Below are 21,938 nucleotides of genomic sequence, written 5' to 3' on the forward strand. Positions count from 1 at the left end.
GGGGTCTCTAGCATCTCCAGCTCAGAATTCCCCTTGGAGGCGCGTTAGATCGAGCCATGGCATGAATTCATCCGAAGATTCTCCCTTTGATACTTCCTCAGGTTTAAGATTTAAGAAATTACATATAAAAATCCAATGAGAAGGAACTTTAAATGTGCAAAATGAAGCCATGCAACCAGCAGAGTGAAAGACAGAATTCAACCTTGAAAAAAGCAGCACTTTGGGGCAGTAAAATGCATCTTGAAGTGACACCTGCCATGCAGTCTGTTTTTTGCAGGCCATGTTCATCACAGGGGACGAGAGAGGTGAACACAACAGAGAAGCCCGTGGGGCAGCAAAGAGCTGCTTTGGAGTGTTGTGGGGCACAGGGGTAGTAGCTACACAGAAAGTATAAAGGGAGAAAAAAAATAGGTCAGCAAGGATCTGCAGCCTGTGTGGTGATGGAGGACACATGGTTTTGGGATGAGTCACTCCAGGTTCCCTCCTAACACTTACGGATGTTGGATATGTCGAGCCGTGAAGATGATGGAGTGGAGCATCTCCCGTGTGAGGAAAGGCTGAGGGAGCTGGGGCTCTGGAGCTGGACAAGAGGAGACTGAGGGGGGACTCATTCCTGGGGATCAATATGGAAAGGGGGAGTGTCAGGAGGATGGAGCCAGGCTCTTCTGGTGACAACCAGTGACAGGACAAGGGGCAATGGGTGCAAACTGGAACACAGGAGGTTCCACTTGAATCTGAGAAGAAACTTGTTGGGGTGAGGGTGGCAGAGCCTGGCCCAGGCTGCCCAGGGGGTTGTGGAGTCTCCTTCTCTGCAGACATTCCAACCCGCCTGGACACCTTCCTGTGTAACCTCATCTGGGTGTTCCTGCTCCATGGGGGGATTGCACTGGATGAGCTTTCCAGGTCCCTTCCAACCCCTGACACTCTGTGGTATGTAAAAGTGGATAAACCTTTTCAAGCATCCCCTGGCACCCGGGGGCTGGTCTGAGCTCGGGGCAGGGGCTGGTGGGGACATGGTGGGTACAGGAGACACAGGGGAAGCAGCTGGAGACAGAGCCCTGTGCCCAGCGCATCTGTCAGATGGTGGATGGTTGGACGTTGTCGGTGCCTGTGCTGGCTGGGGGGGCAACCAGCAGCCTCAGCCACTTCCCCTAGTTTGTCCCAGGAGGTCCCTGTCCCCCCGTGTGTGCCCGGCTATCAGAGAGCTCGTGGTCCTGGTGGGAGGACAAGGGACCACAGGGCTCTCAAGCCACCCCCTCTCTGTCTCCAGGACCTCAGAAGCCACGTGCTGCTGGTGCGAGAGGCTGAGCCCAGGGAGGTTGTGCGACCCCAGGAAAGTCAGTCTCTTTTCAGTTCTGTTTTCTGACTTTCTTTCTGTTTTCAGCCTTTATGGAATGTTGTGCTGGGAGGGGAGCATCCTTTCCCTGGGTGCTCTCCCTCTGAGGGGCCAGCTCAGCACTTCCCTGGGGCAGGAGAATAAGGGAAAAGCATGAACTATTTGCCTGTGGAAAAGGAGGAAGACAGGAGAGCAACACAAAAGTAAAGAAAACAGAACAGCTTTTCCCCTTTCCATATGGACATCTCAAGGGGAAAAGGAACATTTTTCCTCCCACTTTTTTCCACTGGAAAATAAGTCCAAATGCCACTTGGTTCTACTTGCTCTCAGTCAAATACATGGAAAGTTAAGGAGTAAAAATAAGTGATAGTTGGAAAAGGGCGGGTGCCCATGGGCTGCTGCGAGCTGGGAACCGACCTGTCCTGCCCCGCACCAGCACCCGCTGCAGAGCGGACCCGTCGCGGGGCAGGGGCATCCAGGCTCTGCAGCCAAAGGGGCTTCTCTGGGGCTGTAGCCACCCTCAAATCAAGGAGCTTTTGCTGGGAGACATCTCTGCTTCCTGAGGCACAGTAATTAAGAGCATATTTTTAGAAAAATGAGCCACGACATTAACCAACAGAGAACAGTCAGGTTCTCAGGGGTAAGGGTGTCTTGAGTTCCTCTGCCTCAGCCTTCAGAGTGCTGCCTGTCCCCAACCCGTCCACGGCTGGTTGCCCCCAGATCGCTGCAGGGAGCCCCCAGCCCTGGGCACAGCAGCTCCTGCAGCCAGGAGGGCTTAGGCTTGGCTCAGTGGCGGGAGCCGCGTCCCTGGGCCTGGCCTGGGGCTGCTCCTTGCAGACCAGACCTGCAAGGAGGAGCAGGGGGCTCTTTAGTAGCATCGCCTGGGAGGAAGCTGAGAGCTTTGGAAGATGCTGGGTGGAGAGTGGCGCTCAGAGGCAGCCAGCCCCTGGGTTCATATCTCAGCAGCAGCTCTTGATGGGGCACAGGAGGGGCAAAGCCAAGCCCCCCAAATGCTCCTGCTGTCCCTGCCCAGGGCTGCCCCTTCTGCCCTGCACCCGTGTCCTGGGGCCCTGCACCCCTGTTCTGCTGGGAGGCAGCTGAGCAGCCCCTTCCCTCTCCCCAATACCCTCCTCTCCCTCTCCTTCCCCTCCTCGCGGCTGTCCCGGGAGTGCTCCCCCAGCACGAGGTGTTTACATCATTTATGAAGGGCTAAAACACAGCTGGCTCCCTTCCAGGCACTCTGGCATCCAGGCTCCATAAACAACCCACCCGCCAAGGGAATCAGCTTAGAAAAAAGGCTTTTTATGTCTATTCCCCAGGCCCCACTTCCACAGAAACCTCCTGGCACCATCCTTTCTCAGCTGTAAGTGCAGCAAAATTGTTTCAGGCGTGTGCTGACCTGCCTTCTCCCCCAGGCACATCCACAGACATCTCACATGATCCGACTCTACCTGCGGATGGAAAACCAGAGGGACCTTCTGCACAACAAAACCAAACCAAACCAAACCAAAACAGCAACAACAAGCCACCAAAACCAAACAAACCTGATGTGGGATGTCTGATGTGCCTTTCCTAGCCTTGGCTATTTCCTGGAGGCCCTTTCAGAGGTGACCTCCTTTTTTTCATATCTTTGACCTGTATGGAGATGTGAAGATAGGAATTCACCCAGGTGTTCTCTCGTGGCTCCTAAGACACAACAGACCTACAGGGACGCAGAGGGAGGATCAAGAGGACATTCATTTCTTAGGCTGCAAGTGATTCACTGAAAATCACTGTGATGCAAGTGAAAAATGCCAGGGATTGAAGCCCAGCCCAGCTTCCCAGATGCCAACCGTGCTGGGGACCAAGGTCCAAGACGTCAGGAGATCAGGTGCAAGAGCAGCCCCTCAGCATCTCTTTCCTACAGCAGGGTCTGTGGCAGCTCTCAGCTGCTCTCACCAGGCTCCAGACCCACAGAGACACCCCAGGAGCTGGAGCTCTCACCTTGCGACTCTCTGGGTGCCCATCAGCAAGTCCCCAAACCCACCTGCTGCATTCCTGTAGAGGTGGGACACTCACCTGCCCGCGCAGTGCTGGGACGGGCTCAGCACTGCCCTCACTGCAGCGGTTGAACCTCCAAGGTCCTGTGCAGCCCCAGGAGGAGGGGAAGGACACAGGGACCTGGCTCCCCGCTGCGGGAGGAAGGGCTGGATCCTCCACCCCACTGGCTCCTGCACAGCACAGCAAAGCAGAGCTGCACTTACAATAGTTTTACAATCATAGTCACCTCGGGAGGGTGACAGAGTGTGACAGGACTGCTTGGAGGGGCTAGAGAGAATAAACTCATCATCTACATACACACTGTCATGGAATCAGAGAATAGTTTGGGTTGGAAGGGCCCTTCCCAGCTCCCCCAGTGCCCCCCCTGCCATGAGCAGGGACATCTTCACCAGCTCAGGTTGCTCAGAGCCCCGTCCAGCCTGGCCTGGGATGTCTCCAGGGATGGTTCATCCACCACCTCTCTGGCCAACCTGGGCCAGGCTCTCACCACCCTCAGGGCAACAATTTCTTCCTCATGTCTGGCCTGAATCTCCCTCCTTTAGTTTAAAACCATCACCCCTTGTCCTGTCATAACACGCCCTTTTAAAAGTCTGTCCCCATCTTGCTTACAAGCCACTTTTAAGTCCAGAAAGGCTGCACTAAGGTCTCCCCGGAGCTTCTCTTCTCCAGCTGAACACCCCAGCTCTCTCAGCCTGTCCTCCCAGCAGAGCTGTTCCAGCCTCGGGTCATCTTGGTGGCCTCCTTTATCTGAGGGCTGAGAGCTCCTGTGCATCCCACAGGGGCTTTATTCCCATCAGTGGGGATATTAGCAGCTCTGGGGGTCTCCCTGAAGAGCGGCACAGCAGGAGACGAAGCCTCTCACGATGAAAATTAAGCCCCAACCAGGTAGTAAGCCACACATGGTTGCCATCTGGGAAGCACCATCCTCACTTTAATCTTCTCCTGGGTTTTGCTGGTGGGTCTGTAGCAGACAGCTGCCCTTGACCCCCACCAAGGAAGGGCTGCAGGTCCTGGCCAGTCCACCACGTCCTGCTCCAAGGGACACGTCCAGCAGCACGAGATGCCAGCTGAGGCTCCACACCGTTCCCCACACCGCACCTGCCTGCTGGCAGGTACAGATGTCCCTCCCGACATGCTGCGCCTGGGCAGACGCGGCTTGTTGGGCTGGTGCTGGGCACAAGGCAAGTGTGTGATCTGGATGAGAAATACCCAGCAGAGGGGAATCTGAATCGGCGCTCCCCGGGGAAACGGCAGGGGATGGACACAGGAGCTCAGGGTGCCCGGCGTGGCCAGGGCTGCGGGGCTGGCAGAGCCACAGCACAGCGAGGGTGGGACCCAGCCCTGGGGATGGAGCGGGGCTGGAGGAAGACAATGGTGAAGAAGGCTGATCCCTGTGCCCCAGTGATCCCATGTGGTCCAGCAGACCAGGGGACATGCACCTGTGCACCCTCCACTTCTGCACAGGAGACAGGAGGTGCAATTTCCGTCTCACAATGCTCCCTCCCAGGTGCCACGAGCGCCTGCTGTTGTTTGTTGCCATCTGTTATTTTCACAGTGTCAAAATGCCCCTGCCGAGCTCCAGCCCATGAAATACGCACACCATGGCCTTTCCCTTTCTAAACTACCATCTTCTCCTACACTAAGTCCCCTTCTCACCTATTTGTCTTGCATTCAGATTTGTTTCCTCACATCGTGTGGTTTCCCAAGCCATCAGTAACGGCTCAGCACTGTGGCTGGTGTGGCCAGGAGTGCCCACTGAAGGACTCGGATGGGACCTCTCGGGCCTGGGGCACATTCTGTGTGCAGGACACAGCAGCATCGTTGTGTTCAGGATGCGGGTATCCATGCTCTGGTCTGGACCAGGCTTACCCAGCCCCGCACGGGCTGGCTGGAGCCAACAGCAGCAGAGCAGAGCGTGCACCATCCCCGTGCCAGCAGCAGCTGCTTGGATCTGGTGTGTCTGCGGACAGTGGCCTGAAGAGCATAAAGTCCCAGCCCAGGGGTATCAGGAGCTGGAGGTCAGTGCTCCACAGGGCCACAGTGCAGGGACCTGCAGGGCTTGTCACGGTCCCTGTAGCAGCCTCAAGCATCCCTGGTGCTCCCCCAGCCATCGGCAGGGCTGCTCAAGGGAAGCCATCCCGAGACAGACACCATTGCATTCCGCTTCCACCAAAACGTGGGGTTTTTACTTTTCACCTTTGCGCCCAGATCTGAGACTGGAGTTGCTCTGGAAGCTCAGACCTGGTTGTGCACCACAAACCCCCATCCCAGCCAGAGACCCCATGGGGCTGCCAGCTCTGCCGGCGCAACAAGCAGCGCTCAGAAACATCCCTGCTAGGAGCAGGCAAATATTTCTCAGCAGTGACTGGTGCCATTAGAGACTTTCAAGGGAATTTACTCTGTGGCACCTGGGTGATAAATGAGCCCCCACCACGGCGGGTGGGCCTGGTTGTGGCCCTTGGTTAACAGAGTCGTGGCTTAGCCCAGCACCACTAAGGCTAAAAACAAAGCAAAAGTTATAAGTGATTAAAAGTTTTTAACTGCAGCAGCATCTGCTCCTCAGACTTTAATGCAGCCTGGTGTAACGGTGGCGCTTTTTTTTCATCAACAGGAGTCTGAACTGCAGCATGAGACTTCACGTGTAAAACCTCCTCACAGCACAGAGCTTCAGATGAATTATTTCACTCAAAAGAGCAAGAAAAAGTTAACGCAGCACAGGAAACATTGGGAAGGAAATGGATGCTTTTTCATAGCTGACTTGTTACGCAGCTCTGTCAGGGGACAAGGCCACTGTCCGGCTTCCACCAGGGCAGTGCAGGGCATCCCAAAAAAAAGCCTGGTGTATGGGGATAAAGCGGAAGATTTGGCGAGGAGATTAGTTAAATGTAAGTACGCTCAAGTGATTTGCACCTCTCTGTAGAAAAAGCACATACATCACCCTAATTGTTTTACTGACCTCGTGTGCTTGATGAGTAGAACCTCTGTGTTAGATAACATAGGCCTGTGAGAAACTCCAGGCACCTCATCACTATGTCTGAGACTCCTGCTTTGCTGTGAGAAAGAGCGGGAGGCTGCGCCCGCCTGAAGCCGTGAAATACAGGCGAGCTCAGCAGGCACAGTGACCTTCCAGCAGGGTGAACTGAGCAGGGCCTGCGTCCCCGCCGGTGTCACCTCTGCTGGGAGCTCTGGTGAGAGTTCGGAGATCCCCCAGTAGACAGGGAACTAAAATAAAACTTGCTCTTTGCAACACATTCGTGGCCTCTGGCTCTTCTTGCAACGTGCCTGCGTATGTGCACACACCTGGCAAACGAGCTCAAGCAACCACTGCAGTTGCAATGCCAGCGCTGGGCTGTGGAGTTACAACATTTGTTGTAACTCATTTTTCCTGTACCAATGGCCCTGTGGCAGATGTGCCTCATCCAGACGGAGCTGGAATTCCACAGTTCGCTGGGCTGGGGTTTGGCTGCTTTGGAAAGTTCTGCATCGCGGCCGCCGGAGCCTTCTCAAAGCTCCGGGTCTCCCTCTCCGCCCCAGCAGAGCTCACAGACCTGGCGCTGCCTGCGCTGAGCAGCCCCGGGCACCACGTGTGAGTGAGGAGCAGCGTTCGGGCAGGTCTGTCCCCACCGTGTCACCCTCTGGGATCCCCATGAGACTGGGGCTGGAGCAGCGGGCACGGAGCCGGGGCACCGGTCAACCCAACGGCGATCGAGACCACGAGAGCTGCTCACTCGGCCCCCTCCGCCCCCAGGGAGGGCAGAGGCGAAAGGGAAGGGAGGAATCCGTGGCTGGGTTAAAAACAGTTTAATAAGACAATGAAATCAGAGGCCACTAATAATAATAATAATAATAATAATATAAAATATAAAATAATAAAATATAATTTTTAAAATAAAACAAAATAAAATAATATGAAACTAAACTAAACTAAACTAAACTAAACTAAACTAAATAAAATAAAATAAAATAAAATAAAATAAAATAAAATAAAATAAAATAAAATAAAATAATTTTATTTTAAATAAAATGTGATACTCAATGCAATTTCTCACAAAGCCCATCTGCACCAAGCAGCCGCTCCTGGGAAGGGAGCCTCTTGGTCCCAAACAACCAGTCGTGGGGAGAGGGTGAAAAGCCAAAAGGCAGAAAGGCCCAAAGGCCAACTGCAAAATGGGAAAGTCCAAAAACTATCACTGAACTCCCAACAGAGCAGAACTCCCAGTCAGAACTAACTGGACTAACGAACTGGAAAGCCTGAACAGGACTAACAGAACTGACTAGCTGGGAAAGTCGATTCCCATTCCACACTGAGCGTGCCGCCAACGGCAGGGAATATTTCACCAGTGGGTCTGGATGTCAGTCCAGGTGCTGTCCTGCTGTGCCCCCTCCTACCAATTTGCACCTGTAGCTGGACACCAAAGTCATCCTTGGTTTCTCTGACAATAGTGACTATATCAGTGAGTTCTTACACTCCTTTCATACCAACTTCCAAAACACAGTCCAGCTACTGAGAAGAAAACATTAACCATCCCAGAGAAAAGCAATGGATCTCAGTATTCTCATCGTGAGTCTAAACAGAAGGCTGTGCTGGCTGCAAAGGAGAGAAAGATTCTAACTGCACGGAGAAAATTAATTCAGTTTCAGTCAAACCAGGACAAGGGACATGGGCATGGAGAGGGGATGCAGCTGTGATGCTGCTGCAGAGCAGTCCTGCAAAAAGGAAGAGAACTCCCAGCTCTCTGCTCCCAGGCCAAGAGTCCAGAGCACATCTGGCCGCGGGGTGCCAGGGAGGTGCTGGGTGATGTCTGAGTGCAGCGCCGGCTGTGCCTGGAGGAACAGCTCAGGCAAACACCTGCCAGGAGCAGCACAGACACCCGGTGCTGCCCGGGAACCTCCCGAGGCCCTGCCAGCCTCTGTGGTGGGGCTCCATGGGGCAGGCAAACCCCAGCGGCCCCAGCCCATGCCAAGGGGGGCGGTCTGCTAGCTCAAGCTGCCCCGAGCACCCCAGCACCCATGAACCCTGACCAAACGAATGAGAATTCAGCTGAAACCCCCAAATCGTTCATGCACAGACCAGGAGGAGCATCTCTCCTACGACAGGTCCTCCCCAAGGGCATCCAAGCCCTGTGGGCTGGTCATGCCACAGCCTGCCCCAGGGTTTGCTGCAAGGGTACAGGGATGCTTTGGGGACACCCTTTGGCCCTCCCTGGGGCTGTGCTAAGCAGTCAGCCCCTTGGCCCTGCAGGGTTGACCCCGGTGCTCCCCTCAGGGCCGCGCTGGTGGCATGGGGACCAATTCAGGGCCTCTTGGGACCCCCAGAGCTCTCACTGGGGCTCCTCCAAGGGCAGGCGGCTCTCCTTGCCCTCCCCAGCACTGCTGCCAGGGGATGGGGCTCCCTTCGGCTCCACCCGGGGCTCCCCTCAGGCCACCCCTGGCCCTCCACACCTTCCCTGGGGCTCCTCGGAAGGGATGCGCCCCGAGGCGGGCTGCCCCGAGTGGATGGGCCCGGGGGAAGCACAGGGGCCGGCGGCTGCGGGAGCGGGGTGCGCCGGGCAGGGCGGTCCCGGTGCTGGTCCCGGTGTCCCGGCAGAGCCGGGACGCGGGGCGGGCGCGGCCGTGTCGGCGGGACCCCGCGGGGCGGTGCCGGGAGGACGGTACTTAAGGCGGCGGCGCGGAGCGGGCGGCCACGCCGTGCCCATGGCTCTGCCGAGCGCCGCCCGGGCGCTCCGCGCCGCCGCCCGCCTGGGCTTCCCCTCCAGCCGCCCGAGCTCCGCGCCCGCCGCCGCGCCCCGCGGGGCCACTCCGCCGCCGGCTGCGGGCAGGGGAGCCCGGCCGGTGCCGCCGCCGACTGCCCCTCCGCGGGGTGCGGAGCGCGGGCCGCCGCCCGCCGTGGATTTCGGGGACACGCGGGAGGCGTTCCGCAGCAAGAGCAGCGCCGAGCTGCTGCGCGGGCTGCTGGTGCTGCGGCTGTGCGCGGTCGGGCCGCTGGTGGAGCACAGCCGGGAGGTGGGTGGCGGGGGGCGCGGGTCCCTGGTCGGCGGGGCTGCGCTGCGGGAAGGGGGGATGCTGGGCCGGGGCAGGGGGGTTCCCGCTCCGGCTGAGGTGCCGGGCCTCCAGAGCTGCCCGCTCCAGGAGGGATGCTGGTTCCCAGCCGGACTGGGGGCTGTTGCTCCGGGGGTTGCCGGACCCCGATCGGGGGGGCTGCCGCTCCGGGAGGGCAGCGATACCCAGCCGGTGGGGGACTGGCAGGTCCGGGCCTGGGCTCTCGTTCCGGGGTTCCGGGGGTGTGCGGTGCGGGGCGCTGAACTGCCGCTGTCCCGCAGCTGCTGCAGCTGGGCCGGCGGGTGCTGGGGCCGGCGCTGTTCGAGCGGCTGATGAAGATGACCTTCTACGGGCAGTTCGTGGCCGGGGAGGACCAGGAGGCCATCAAGCCGCTCATCCGGCGGAACCAGGCGTTCGGCGTGGGCGCCGTGCTGGATTACAGCGTGGAGGACGATCTGAGCACCGAGGAGGCCGAGCGCCAGGAGCTGGAGTGAGTGCGGGGCCGGCGGGCGGGGGGCGGTGGGACCGCGCGGCGGGCGCGGGACTTGGCCGCTCTGCTATTGGCTGTGTCCGCCCATCCCTCCGTCCCCATTGGCTGCAGAGCCGCTGTTGCCGTGCGTCACGGCCCCGCCCCCGCGGCGCCCCCGGCATCGTCCCCCCCCGCCGCCACCGCCCCCCGGAGCCGCCCCCGAAGCACACCGGGTGCTGCCCTCCCCCGGTGCGGCTCCCTCCGCCCTCCTGCGCACCCCGAGACGCTGCCCACCCCTGTGCTGTGTCCCCCACACCCCACGCCGGGGTGCTGGCCCCCCCAGTCCCCTTCCCGCTGGGGTGCTGCTCATCCTGTCCCCCTTTGTTTTACCTCCACTGGGGTGCTGTCCCCTCCCCTGCATACAGTGGGGTTACCGCCCCCTTTCCCCTTGGGGTGCTGCTCCCCCGTCCCAATTCCCCTTCCCCCCCGGACTACTGGCCCCTCCACCACCCTGCTGCCCCCCTCTAGTCTCCTTTCTGCCCTGCCTGTGATGCTGCCCGCCTCCCATTCCTGCTCCTCCATCCCCCACCACGACACGATGACACCTCCCACCATCTCCGCTGCCCTCAAGCCGGGGTGGTGCCCCCCCAGGTTGCACCCCCTTCCCGCACTGCTCCCCACATCGCCGGCAGCCTTTGTCGCCCCCCCCGCTCTGCCAAGGGCAGGCGCTGGCGCAATGCTGCCAGTAACTTTGCACTCTTTGGGCTCCAGTTTTGGGGGACTCCACCCACCTGATCAGTGTCCCCCCCCCATCCAGGACAAGGGTGGCCCTGCCGGGGAGTGCGTGCTGGGGACACAGCGCTCCCCCAGGCAAGGCTGCAACAGCCCTGTACACAGCTGGGGACGCTGGACAGCTGTCACACGCTTGTGACATGGTATTAAAAATACCGTGGAAATGGCTGTTTGGGGGATGTGCAAATGGGGTTCCAGGTGGGTGTTGCTGGGCTCCTCTCACTGTTGCCAGGAGCCTTATCTCTGCTCCCCAGCAGCACTGCTTATCAGGACCGCTGCTTGCCGCGGCGGGTGACACTGTCCCTCACTGCCCGCGGTCCCTGGCTGGCAGCGGGTGTGGGGGCTGCCCGGGGGGCAGGCAGGGCTGTGCCCATCCCGGACTCTCGCAGGCCGAGCTACCAACTTCATTTTGCTTATAGAAAAGCTTCAACATACCCCCCTGCAGCCCCGCTGTGGGGGTGCGGGCCGGCTCTTCTGGAGGCGCGGGGCGGCGCTGTTCTCAGGGTGGTCAGTTTCTTCCCTGGGCACGCAGGTCGGGGCACATCGCTCGGCGTTGGTCGGGGCACATCGCTCGGCGTTCCCCGGGGCACATGGCTCGGCGTTCCCCGGGGCCTCGCTGGCCCCGCCTGACCCGGTGCTGCTGGTGCTGCCATCGCTGCTCCTTGGTCTGGCTGTGCCTGTGCCAAGTGCTTCCCTGTGGGTGACCAGGGAGGCCTTTCACAGGCTGGCGTTGCCTGCTCATGGGGTGTCGGTGGTTTGTGAGCTGTCTGGGCTGTGTTAGTCCCCCCGGGGCAGATTTTGGGGGTTGCATGTGTGGAGTCCTCGCTAGATGAGCTCTGCGTGTGTCGTTCTCACCCAAGATCACTTGGCAAAGCCACACACCGGACTCCGTCCTCATGCCTCCCAGTGCCACTCTGCCTGGGTACAAGTGGCATTTGTTCCAACAAATGGACAGGGGGACAAAAACGCCATCCTGGCGATCACCCTGGGATGCCATGGAGCAGGGACAAAGCCCAGGGGAGGTGTGGGTGGCATCAGAAGGGCTGTGTTGAACCCTGTTGTATGCCAAGCATTGCTCTGGAGCCTCCTTGGCTCCATTCTGGTGCAAACCCTCAGATTACCGTTGCTTCTGCCAGGGATGGTGCTGAGCTGGGCTGTGTATGGTTGAGGGGGATGAGTGGTCCAGGGCTGGTGGCTGCTAGACTCTGGAGCCACATCCTTCCCTCCTGTGAGTGCTCTGGAAGGCAGAGCTACAAACCAGATGCAGCCAGGGGGTTTTTTGGCCTCCTGGTGCCATCTGCTGTTGTTTCCCCCAGGCAGCCCATGCTGGGCTTACCAGTGCAGCCTGGTCTTCTGGAGCCAGCCGGGGATACCAGCAGGCAAATGTCCTTTTGTCCCCAGCAGTGGGCCCTGGCCGCTCCCTGTGACGCTGTTTGCTCAGGAACAGCCTCACAGCGTGAGCAGGCACCAGCTCGTCCTGCCCGGGCTGCACCCGGAGCTCCGGCAGCCTGTCCAGGAGTCCTTGCTCTGTGCTGGAGGCTGCTGCCCGGCCATGGTGACACAGCTGGAACGAGGTGTCCTGGGAGCTGTTCTGCTCCCGGGTGCTCCGGGATGGCTGCAGCCCTGGGGGGTGTGGAGAGGTGATGCTACAGCCGGGCAGGGGCTCCTGCTCCCTGTGGGGTGAAATGAGGAGCCCCCCCATCGTGGAGGTGGTTGTGATCCCCTTGCAGCCGTGGGGACATTGCTGGCCCATGGGTTGGGGTTGTCCTCACATGGCAGGGACAGTCAGACACGCTGAACAGCTCTGCCATGCAGGGCGTGGGCTTCACTTCCCACAGAGGTTTCTCGTGTGGACACCTGGTATCCGCCCCGCGTGGGATTGCGGTCCAGCCCAGCCGATCGGCCTCGCAGAGCTGCCGTCTCCCACTGTGCTCCTGTCCCCAGCGCTCTGCCTGTGCCGCAGCTGCCCGGCACCACGGGGCGGTTTCTGCTGAGGTTGGAGCTGTGCAAGGAGCGGGGTCCTGCGGTGGCCCTGGGCTGCTGCGTGCTGGGAGCTCACGTGCTGCACACTTGAAGGACTTTCTTCTGCCGAGAGCTTGGCATTATTCCCACCTGCAGGGCTTTAAGCATCACCCGTAGCTCTGGTCTAGGCTTCATGTGGCCATGAGTTTTCCTTTGGATGTGGTAATTCAGGGACAACTTCTCCCTGGTGTTCCCTCCTGTGCTTTCCCAGACCCATTTGCTGATGAGCAAAGAAAATATGTTGTGCTTGTGGCACCTTCCTGGTAACCTCCAGAACCAAAGGGATTATCACCTACTTATTTCTGACAGCGTTGCCTCTGTGCTTCTCCCAAGACAGTTTATTTGAGCCTGACCAATAACTTTTTGAAAGCCTCAGTCTGCTGTGTCAGCTGCATTACTCTTCCCAGCAATTCAGCAGGCTGTATCGAGTCTCCAAAACCCTCTTTGCAGCGCTTGAGGGATCCACTTTGTGCATACTTTGGGTGGATGTGAGCTCCCAGGTCCTGAGTGTGCCTTGCAGGGGCTCCTTCCTGGTGACAGCTGGCCAGACGCCTTCGGGCAGTGCTGGAGATGTGTCCTGCTCCAGGAGACTTGTTCTTGGTTTGCGGAAGGGGTGGCCAGGTATAAACTGGGTTAAGAGGCCCTTGGCTGGTGGTTCTGCTGGCCGAGACCAGTATTGCAAAGGAAGCAGGTGATGTCCAGGAAGAGCGATTTCTGCAGCTGGAAGGAGCTTCCTGCGTTTTGCGGAACAATAAAGCAGCACCATGGCAGTGCCTCGAATGCCCGCTCAGGGGGAAGGGCTCGGTACAGTCATGCGGCAGGAATGCTGCTGGAGAGGGTGTGTTTGTCTTCAGGAACACAAAACACTTCAAATTCAAGGGTGCTGTTTGCTCCTTGAGCTGTGTGTGCTCATCCTGGGCAGGTCGGAGGAGGTTTTGCTCCCTGCCACTTGTCTCCGGTGTCAGAAGCAGAGAGTGCTTTGGGATTCAGAGCCCTGCTGCAGCTGGGACCTGCCCACAGGACCCATCTCTCAACACGTCCTCAGCTGAAGCCCTCTCCTGCTCCTCGCTGCTCCAAGGGGACCTTCCACCCGCTGTGGGCTTTGCTGTCACATCCCAACCCTGTGTGATGTCTCTTCCTTCCTTTCCTCCAGCCTCTGTCCTCAGGGTCGCAAAGTCCCACAGCAGAGCCTGTCAGATGTGCTGCCACTGCTGCCCATGAGCTCTGGCTGCTCCTGCCCCAGTTCACCCCGGGTTTGCTGAGATTTGAGCCAGCAGGGCTGTTCCTGGCTCGGGGGAGCAGGAAGGAAAGTCTTGTCCCTGCTTGTTTATGCTTCCAGCAGCTCCTAATCCCTGTCACAGGGTTTCCATGAGGGACAGCATGTTCTGGGCCCATGCCACGTGCCTTTCCGCTCTGTTGTGCGAGTTGGCTGGCTTTGTTGCGTGCCCCACCGTTGGGCACAGCCGGTTTTGGGACGGTGGCTCTGAGGTGGAGATCTCCCGGAGGAGGTGGCTCTGCCGTCACCCAGGGCTGCTCTCCAGGCACCAGCAGTGCTCCTGGCTGAGGCCCGACTCGGCGCGCTGGGTACCGGTGTTGTGTCAACAGGAAGGCTTAGCTGCTCAAGGAGGATCTCGTGACTTGGCTGGCATCCTCCAGGCTGTCAGAGCCCTGTTATCTCTGCAGCAAAGGCTTGGAATTACATCTGAGGTCAGCTGAGTTGAAGCTGAAACTTTCTTTGTACGTTGTTGGCCGATGCCAAGGCACAGAGGACCTGCAGCAGGGCATCCTGCTCTTGGCACGCCCTGGGTCTGGAGGAGCTCCTTGTTCGTGGCCTGCGAGGTAGGGAGGCGTTGGGTTGAGGCTGGTGCCACCACCGCGAGGACTGTGGGCTGGCGTGCTGGAGATGGAGCACCCAGCCCCAGCAGGGCTGGCCTTGTCCTGGGCTGTGCCGTTTGAGAACAGCTCCAGACTTGGGACAGAGCATCCCCCTGCGCTGCCCCAGCGCCTCCTGCTGACACTTGCTGGGTGTTGAAAGCCCCTTGCTTTCCACGGGTAGGTTTGGGGCATCTGACCTGCCAGCGGAGCTTGTGCTGAGCAGCGTTTGATCCATTGGTGATGGGATGGCGAGGGAACAGCAGGGTCTAGGGGAGCCTCCAAGCTGCCCCAGCCACCAGCAGGGGGTTGTGGGGGGTTGCTGATCTGGCCCTTACCTTCCCTGTTTCTCTTCTTAGCTCCTGCACCTCTGCAGCCGAGAAGGAGACGGGAGGTGAGTGACCCAGCCTCTCCTGCTGACAGGAGACAGCCTCAAGGTCCAGCTCAGCTGGGCCTGGCGTGGGGGAAGGACTCAGCCCCCATAACCTCAAAACACGAGCTGAATGAAGAACATCTTGGTTCTTGGCCAACCCTGCTCCTCAGCAAAGGCTCAGCCTCCACTCGTGCACGGAGCAGGCAGGGCACGTTGCAGCCCTCGGCCGCTCTTTTGAGGCCCAAGCTGGAGCCCCTCTCCCCCGCGCCCGCAGCAGAAGCTCCTGGGGAGGCTTGTAGGAGCTCGTCAGGGCTGCATGGCCCATCTCCATCCTCTTCCACCCCAGGAGCCGAACAACGGGAGAAGCAATACCGAGCGCATCGGGGGTTTGGGGATCGCCGCGGTGGAGTCATCAGCGCCCGCACATATTTCTATGCCAATGAGGCCAAGTGCGACCAGCACATGGAGACGTTCCTCAGCTGCATTGATGCCTCAGGTAAGTGCTCTGTGTGTCCTGAGCAGCTCCACTGTGCCTGGGGACCGCGGGGACCCTGCAGCCCCCGCTGTGCCTCGGGTACCTCCTGCCTGCCCGCCAGCCCTGTGTCTGTGGCTCCGTGCAGGTGCCAGCTCACAGGACGGCTTCTCGGCCATCAAGCTGACAGCGCTGGGCAGACCTCAGTTCCTGGTGAGTGCCAGGGCTGTGAACAGGGGGAGGTGGGGGACAGGCTGTGGAGGGAGGTGTTTTGGGGTGCCGGGCTTGCAGCAGAGAGGGCTGGGCACCCACAGGCTGTTCCCTGCATACCTAAGACCACCCTGGAGATCCTACCTCAACTTTTGGGGACACATGAAGAACTCAGAAGTTTAAAAGTCCCAGGATGGGGGCATGGGGGTCTGTGCTGCTGGGCTTGGCTCCTGCTGTAGGGCCAGGATCTGCCTCAGGCTGGGTGTGATCATGCAAAGTCCTGGCGCGACAGGAGGCTCCAGCGCGGGTGCATCACCTTGAGCTCTGTCCCCACAGCTGCAGTTCTCAGAGGTGCTGGTGAAGTGGCGGAGGTTCTTCCACCAAATGGCTGCGGAGCAGGGCCAGGCCGGGCGGGCAGTGCTGGAGATGAAGCTGGAGGCGGAGAAGCTGCAGGTGATGTCCAAGGGAGGAGGCTGTGCTGCCAGGGTTGCCTGCTGGAGGTGGCTGCTGGCTGCAGAGGTCCCAGAGCTGCCCTGACCTGGGACACCTCTGAGCCTGGAGCAGTGAGACCCCTGTAGCCCCTTGGTACTGATGCTCCTTTTGGTGGCAGGAGGCCCTGGCCAACCTCAGCATCGCAACCAAGGCGGAGAGCCAGCGCTGGTTCACGGGCGAGGAGCTGGGCGTGAGTGGGTGAGCTGCCTGTGACCTGGGGGTGCTGCGGGGTGGGGACACAGGGCTCCTTGTCCCTGTGCCTGGGCTCAGCACAGCAACCAAGGATAGAGCAGGTTTGGGTAGTGGTGACAAGACAGGTCAGGGTGGCACGTTCTATGCACCCTGCTTTTGCTGGTAGGGGCCGCGAGCTCGTAGAGACCCCCCCTACCCCTGCAAGACCCCAGTACAGACCAGTCTCTCTGCCCCCAGCACTGTGGACCTGCTGGACTGGAACAGCCTGATTGACAGCCGCACCAAGCTTTCCAAGCTGCTGCTCATCCCCAACATACAGGTGGGCACCCATCTGTGCTGCCCCCAGAGCGGCCCCGCAGGGAGGACACTGGGAGCTGGGGTGGCTGGTGCTCGCTGGTGGCCGCGGTGCCGTTGGCACCCGTGCTGCCAGAGCCTGGCCATGCTGTGACCCACCAGCAGCCCCCGAGCTGGCAGGGGGGCAGCCCGTGCGCTGTGCTGGGGGGCTGGCGTGGGGGCAGCGCTGGGGACGGGCTGTTCCTGCCCCTGCGGGCAGCGCTGGCCACAGGCAGGTCCCACAAGCTGCTCTCATTTCAGACTGGGCAGCTTGAGCCTCTGCTCTCGCGCTTCACCGAGGAGGAGGATCTGCAGATGAAGCGGATGCTGCAGCGGATGGATGTCCTTGCCAAGGTCGGGGATACTGGGGCTGGGGGAGCTGGGCATGGGTGCTGCCGGAGACGGGGAGACACGTAGCAGACAGCCCCATGAACCCAACATGCATGTCATTGAACCCCCAGAGAGCCACGGAGAAGGGCGTGAGGCTGATGGTGGATGCGGAGCAGAGCTATTTCCAGCCAGCCATCAGCCGCCTCACCCTGGAGATGCAGCGCCGCTTCAACAGGGATCGCGCCATCATCTTCAACACCCACCAGTGCTACCTGAAGGTGAGGTCTGGCTGGGCAGGAAGGGCCTGCTGGAGCAGCTGATGGAGAGCTGAGCTCCTGCAGCCATGGCGATGTGATGGCACAACGCCAGGCTGGCTGCCTCCAGTCATGGGGCACTTAGAGAATCACAGAATGTCCTGAGTTGGAAGGGACCCACAATGATCATCAAGTCCAACCCCTGTCTCTGCACAGGACACCCCTCAGGTCACACTGTGTGTCTGAGAATGTTGTCCAGCCTTTTCTTGAACACTGTCAGGCTTGGGGCCGTGACACCTCCCTGGGGAGCCTGTTCAGTGTCCAGCACCCTCTGGGTGAAGAACCTTTTCCTCATGTCCAACTGACCCTCCCCTGGCACATCTTCTGCCGTTCCCTGGGTCCTGTCACTGTCGCCAAAGAGCTCAGCCCTGCCCCTCCTGCTCCCTGGGTGAAACTGCAGCCCATGAGCTCTGCCCTCAGTCTCCTGTGCTCCAGCTGAACAAACCCAGGGACTTCAGCCGCTCCTCGTACGGCTTCTGCTCCAAACCCTTCACCAGCTTTGTAGCCTCTTCTGGACACTCTCCAGTAGTTTAATATGCTTTTTATCCTTGCACCTGGTGTGGTGACCTTGTGCCATCTCTTCCTTCTGGTCCCAGGAGGCTTATGACAACGTGGCGGTGGACCTGGAGCTGTCACGCCGGGAGGGCTGGCACTTCGGCACCAAGCTGGTCCGCGGCGCCTACATGGAACAGGAGCGGGAGAGGGCAGCCGAGATTGGCTATGAGGATCCCATCAACCCCACCTATGAGAAGACCAGTGAGATGTACCACAGGTACACACACACACACACCACAGCCCCAGCCACGCTCCTCCCTCCCATCCCACCGGGCATGGGCTTGTGCAGCCTCACCACACAGCCCTGTACTGTCTGACAGGTGCCTGGACTATATCCTGGAAGAGATCAAGCACAGCCCGAAAGTCAACGTGATGGTGGCATCTCACAATGAGGACACGGTGAAGTTCACCCTGCGCAGGTGGGTGAGGCTGTATGGTGTGGCAGGGACCACGGGCTCGAGGGATGTGGGGACCCAGCAGAGCTGCGGTGAGATGTGCTGGGGCTTGTCAGGGCTCCTGTGTGCTCACCCAGTGGGATCCCAGCTCCCATCGGGTGCTCAGGGCTTCAGCTGGGGTGCAGCACGGTACCCACAGGGCCTGCAGAGCTGGCCCCGTTCCCCAGCCCAGAAGCTGTTTTCAAAACAAATGCCTCAAGTCCTCACATCCCATCATTTGTCTGGGACGTGGTCAGTGCCATGCTCTCGTACTTGGAGATGGTCGCCGCTTCTCTGGTGGGATGGGCTGCCCCGTCTGCTCCACTGTCTCTGTTCTTCCCCAACACTGAAGCTTGGCTTGCAGGATGATGGAGCTTGGGATCCATCCCTCTGAGAAGAAGGTGTACTTCGGGCAGCTGCTGGGCATGTGTGACCAGATCACCTTCCCGCTGGGTGAGTGGGGGGCTTGGCAGATGTGCTCCTGCCCCAGCCTGACCCCTGGGGTCTCCCTGAGCAGCTGCTGGGGGTGTGAAGGAAGGATGGAGCCAGGCTGGGGGCTGTCAGGGCAGTGCTGGCTGAGGACGGTGCTTTGTTGCCTCTTCCCCAGCTGTGTGGAGTGCTGTGACCCCGACATGGGGGGACGTAGATAAGGGCGTAGATGGAGAATCACATTAGTCTCCTAAAAGCTCCATGAGACTGTGATGGTTGGGCTGGGAGGTTCCTGCTTTGGGCTATGAGCTGAGATCAGGGTGGTCCTAACTGGGGCAGAGACTGATCCTGGCAGCCCGCAAACCCCTCATGTAGCTGCTTGGTCTGGGAGCATTGGGAGGTGCACACGAGTCCTGGGCTCTGCTGCTGTGGTGGCAACAGCCGCTTGTCCTCTACTGCGCCACGAGCCCAGGCAGCGGAGCAGAGCGCCCAGGGACAGAGGGACGTGCCAGGGCCAAGGCGGCCCGGCTGGGGTCAGCTCCCGTCCTCTGCCCGCACCGGTGTCCGCAGGGGCCGGGCCGGGCAGTGCTCCAGCCTGGACGCTGCTCTGTCCTGGAGTTCCCCTCGCAGGCGGGTTTGGCTGCCTGTCCGCAGCCTCCTCTGCTCATGCTGGAAAAATGTGTTAACTTGATGTTTCTGGTTGAACGCTTCTTGAATTGGCCCAGCCCTGGCTGCCGACATTCCCAGGGCTCCCGGTGACCCCGGCGTGCTCGCCCCGGTGCGTTCCCGAGCTGCCGGTGCTGGGCCGGGGACACGCTGCTCCCCGGGCAGTCTGGGCTGTGCCCGGCTGGTGCCGCTCCCGGGGACACCGGGTGCCCAACCACTGCCCCAGCGCTTCTGCCACGGTGCCCCCTCCATCGGCACGGCTGAGGGGCTCGGAGAACTGGGAGCCAGGGGATGCTTTTTTCCTTTTTTTGCTTTTTTTCTCCTCTTTCTTCCATTTTTCTCGGTTTTCTTTTTTTTCTTTTTTTCCCTTTCCTCCCCCCTCTTTCTTTCTTTCTCGGTACTTCCCTGACCAGCCTCTCCCTGCAGGTCAGGCTGGCTTCCCTGTCTACAAGTACGTGCCCTACGGCCCGGTGGATGAGGTGCTGCCCTACCTGTCCCGGCGGGCCCTGGAGAACAGGGGCTTCATCCAGAGAGCGAAGCGGGAGCGGGAGCTGCTCTGGAGGGAGGTGAAGAGGCGGCTCCTGGCCGGCAGCCTCTTCCGCCGCAGCCCCTGACCCAACCCTGGCAGCCGGCCGGGGGCTCCTGTGCCTTCACCTACAACCACTGCTGCCACTCCCCGTCCTGGTTCTGCTGCAGTTTTCCCCCCCCAGCACCCTTTGTCATGGGAGGGGACACATTCTTGTTGCTGTTCTGGAGGTCACTGCTATGGGATTGTCCCAGCTGGGGCTGCCCGAGGGATGTCCCTCTGCCAACCCGGGGGTTCTCCAGCAGTGCCTGCCCTGGGCTGTCTCAGGGGAAACACTGGGTCCTCTGCCACCCCCCCACCCTGGCGATCACCGTTCCAGGGTTCTCCCAGTGCAGGATTGCACAGAGAGATCTGGCCGCCTGCTTTGTGCCACGGGCACAAGGTCCAGCATGGGCTGGGTGGCTTGGGGACAAGCTGGCGTTGGTCAGAATCTCCTCCAGCCTCTGCCAGGGCTTGGTCTCTTCTAGCTCTGTGGAGGTAGGTGCCAAACCAGAGGCCACAGTGACCACTGAAGAGTCACTGAGGGAGGCAGGACCTGTCCCTGCAGCCTGTCCCAGGGTTCCTTGGCTGGGCAGGTCCTGGGCAGGAGCATCACACCAGGCTGAGCAGAGCCCAAGCTGCTCGGGGTGCCCCAGCCCCCAGCACCCATCCAGCGGGGCAGGACGGCTGAGGGGAGTGGGCCGGCCCCATCCCCGCCCTGTTCCTGCCCCATCCCCGCCCTGTTCCTGCCCCATCCCCGCCCTGTTCCTGCCCCATCCCCGCCCTGTTCCTGCCCCATCCCCGCCCTGTTCCTGCCCCATCCCCACGCTCCCTGGCCCCAGTGATGACCGGGGTGATGGCTGCATGGACGAACCACGAGCTGCGCCAACACTCAGCTCCACCATACACTGGATTTGCAGAGAACTGTAATGATTAAATCATAAGTGTTCTTGCTTCTGTCTCTCTCTTGGAGTTGCTGGCCAACACCATCTGTCCCCAGGCTGTGCTTCAATGCCCTGGTCTCAAAGTGGGGTTGGTGCCTGAGCCCGGGCTTGGGGAAAGGAGCCAGGGACAGGCTGCAGCAGGTGAGGCCAAACTTCCCTGGGCTGGGGGATGGAGGAGCTGTGGAGCCGTGGTGCGTTTGGGCTCGGGGGAGCCGGGAGTCCAGGAGCACACTGTGAGGTGGGATGGCAGCTGTAGGAGAGCCTCTCCCCAACCTGACATCTGCTTCTGGGGGCCTCGCACCCTGCAGGCTTTCACTGCCTCCCGTTGGGGGCAGGATTTTGTGGGCTTGTTTTGCCTCTGCAGGACCACAAGCAGCTCTGGGCTTTCCTGCCCAGCAGCTGAGGCAGGGTCTGCTTTTTCCCTGAGCCTGCTCCTCTGCTGCTGGTGAGCCACCCCCAAGCCAAAGGGGTGAAGTTCAGGGATCCCAGAGATGTTCCCCCACTAGCTTTTCTCCAGCTGCGACTCCCAGGCCTTAAAAACCACCTGGGGGAGCAGGGAGCGTGGCTGCAGCACTGGGGCAGGGCTGCTGGTATTTGAAAGCCGTGCTGGCACAGGCAGCAGCTGCGCCCCTGGCATTTTTGGGAGGATGTGCTGCCAGCCCGGGGCTGCCTCTCCAGCCCGTGCCGCACGCTGTGGCAGTGGCGCAGAACACGCTGCTGCCCACGGCTGGCGCTCTGCCGCTGTTCTGGACCCAGGGCTGGATGCACGAGCAGCTGTTGCCAGCTGCAGGCTTCTGCAAAGCCCCCCAGGCACCTGCACAGCTATTGCAGGAGCGGCTGTTGCAGCCCCCACAGCAGCAGCTTTGCGCATCTGTACAGAGCCCCTCCTGACCCCCTCTTTTTGTAGCTAATCCCCTCCCCAGGCCCTTTCAGGACAGAAAGGTCTGCAGCATGTCTCTGCGGTGCACGTGCTGCTGTTTGCAGGGCTGCGTGTGGGGTCAGGGTGCAGGGAACCGCCTCCTGCCTCCCAAGGCACTGGATGCCCTTTCAAACCCCCCA

At 60.2% G+C, this 21,938-nt stretch overlaps 1 protein-coding gene across 2 annotated transcripts; it reads left to right on the forward strand.

The window, feature by feature from the left end:
• Positions 1-9,042: 9,042 nt before the first annotated feature.
• Positions 9,043-20,888, forward strand: PRODH (proline dehydrogenase 1). Of its 2 annotated transcripts, none has more exons than XM_065033977.1 (14): positions 9,043-9,379; positions 9,772-9,905; positions 14,930-14,964; positions 15,290-15,439; positions 15,564-15,628; positions 15,962-16,078; positions 16,236-16,315; positions 16,547-16,628; positions 16,904-16,996; positions 17,104-17,250; positions 17,883-18,058; positions 18,162-18,260; positions 18,640-18,728; positions 19,797-20,888. In XM_065033977.1, exons 1-14 carry the CDS (start codon positions 9,071-9,073, stop codon positions 19,982-19,984), a joined length of 1,764 nt encoding a protein of 587 aa, XP_064890049.1. In that variant the 5' UTR covers positions 9,043-9,070; the 3' UTR covers positions 19,985-20,888. The 2 variants fall into 2 exon arrangements, with proteins under 2 accessions (XP_064890049.1, XP_064890048.1); XM_065033976.1 differs by having other exon boundaries at positions 9,045-9,379; positions 9,697-9,905.
• Positions 20,889-21,938: the final 1,050 nt, after the last annotated feature.

This window comes from Columba livia, chromosome 17 (assembly GCF_036013475.1).
Source record: "Columba livia isolate bColLiv1 breed racing homer chromosome 17, bColLiv1.pat.W.v2, whole genome shotgun sequence".
In the NCBI taxonomy this organism is placed as follows: domain Eukaryota; kingdom Metazoa; phylum Chordata; class Aves; order Columbiformes; family Columbidae; genus Columba; species Columba livia.

Excerpts from the sequence above, each read along its gene's own strand:
- PRODH (XM_065033976.1), top strand. The coding sequence starts at position 9,071 with ATGGCTCTGCCGAGCGCCGCCCGGGCGCTCCGCGCCGCCGCCCGCCTG. Across the intron at positions 15,629-15,961 it reads TGGGCAGACCTCAGTTCCTG|CTGCAGTTCTCAGAGGTGCT; the intron begins GTGAGTGCCAGG and ends CTGTCCCCACAG. Across the intron at positions 18,729-19,796 it reads CCAGATCACCTTCCCGCTGG|GTCAGGCTGGCTTCCCTGTC; the intron begins GTGAGTGGGGGG and ends CTCTCCCTGCAG.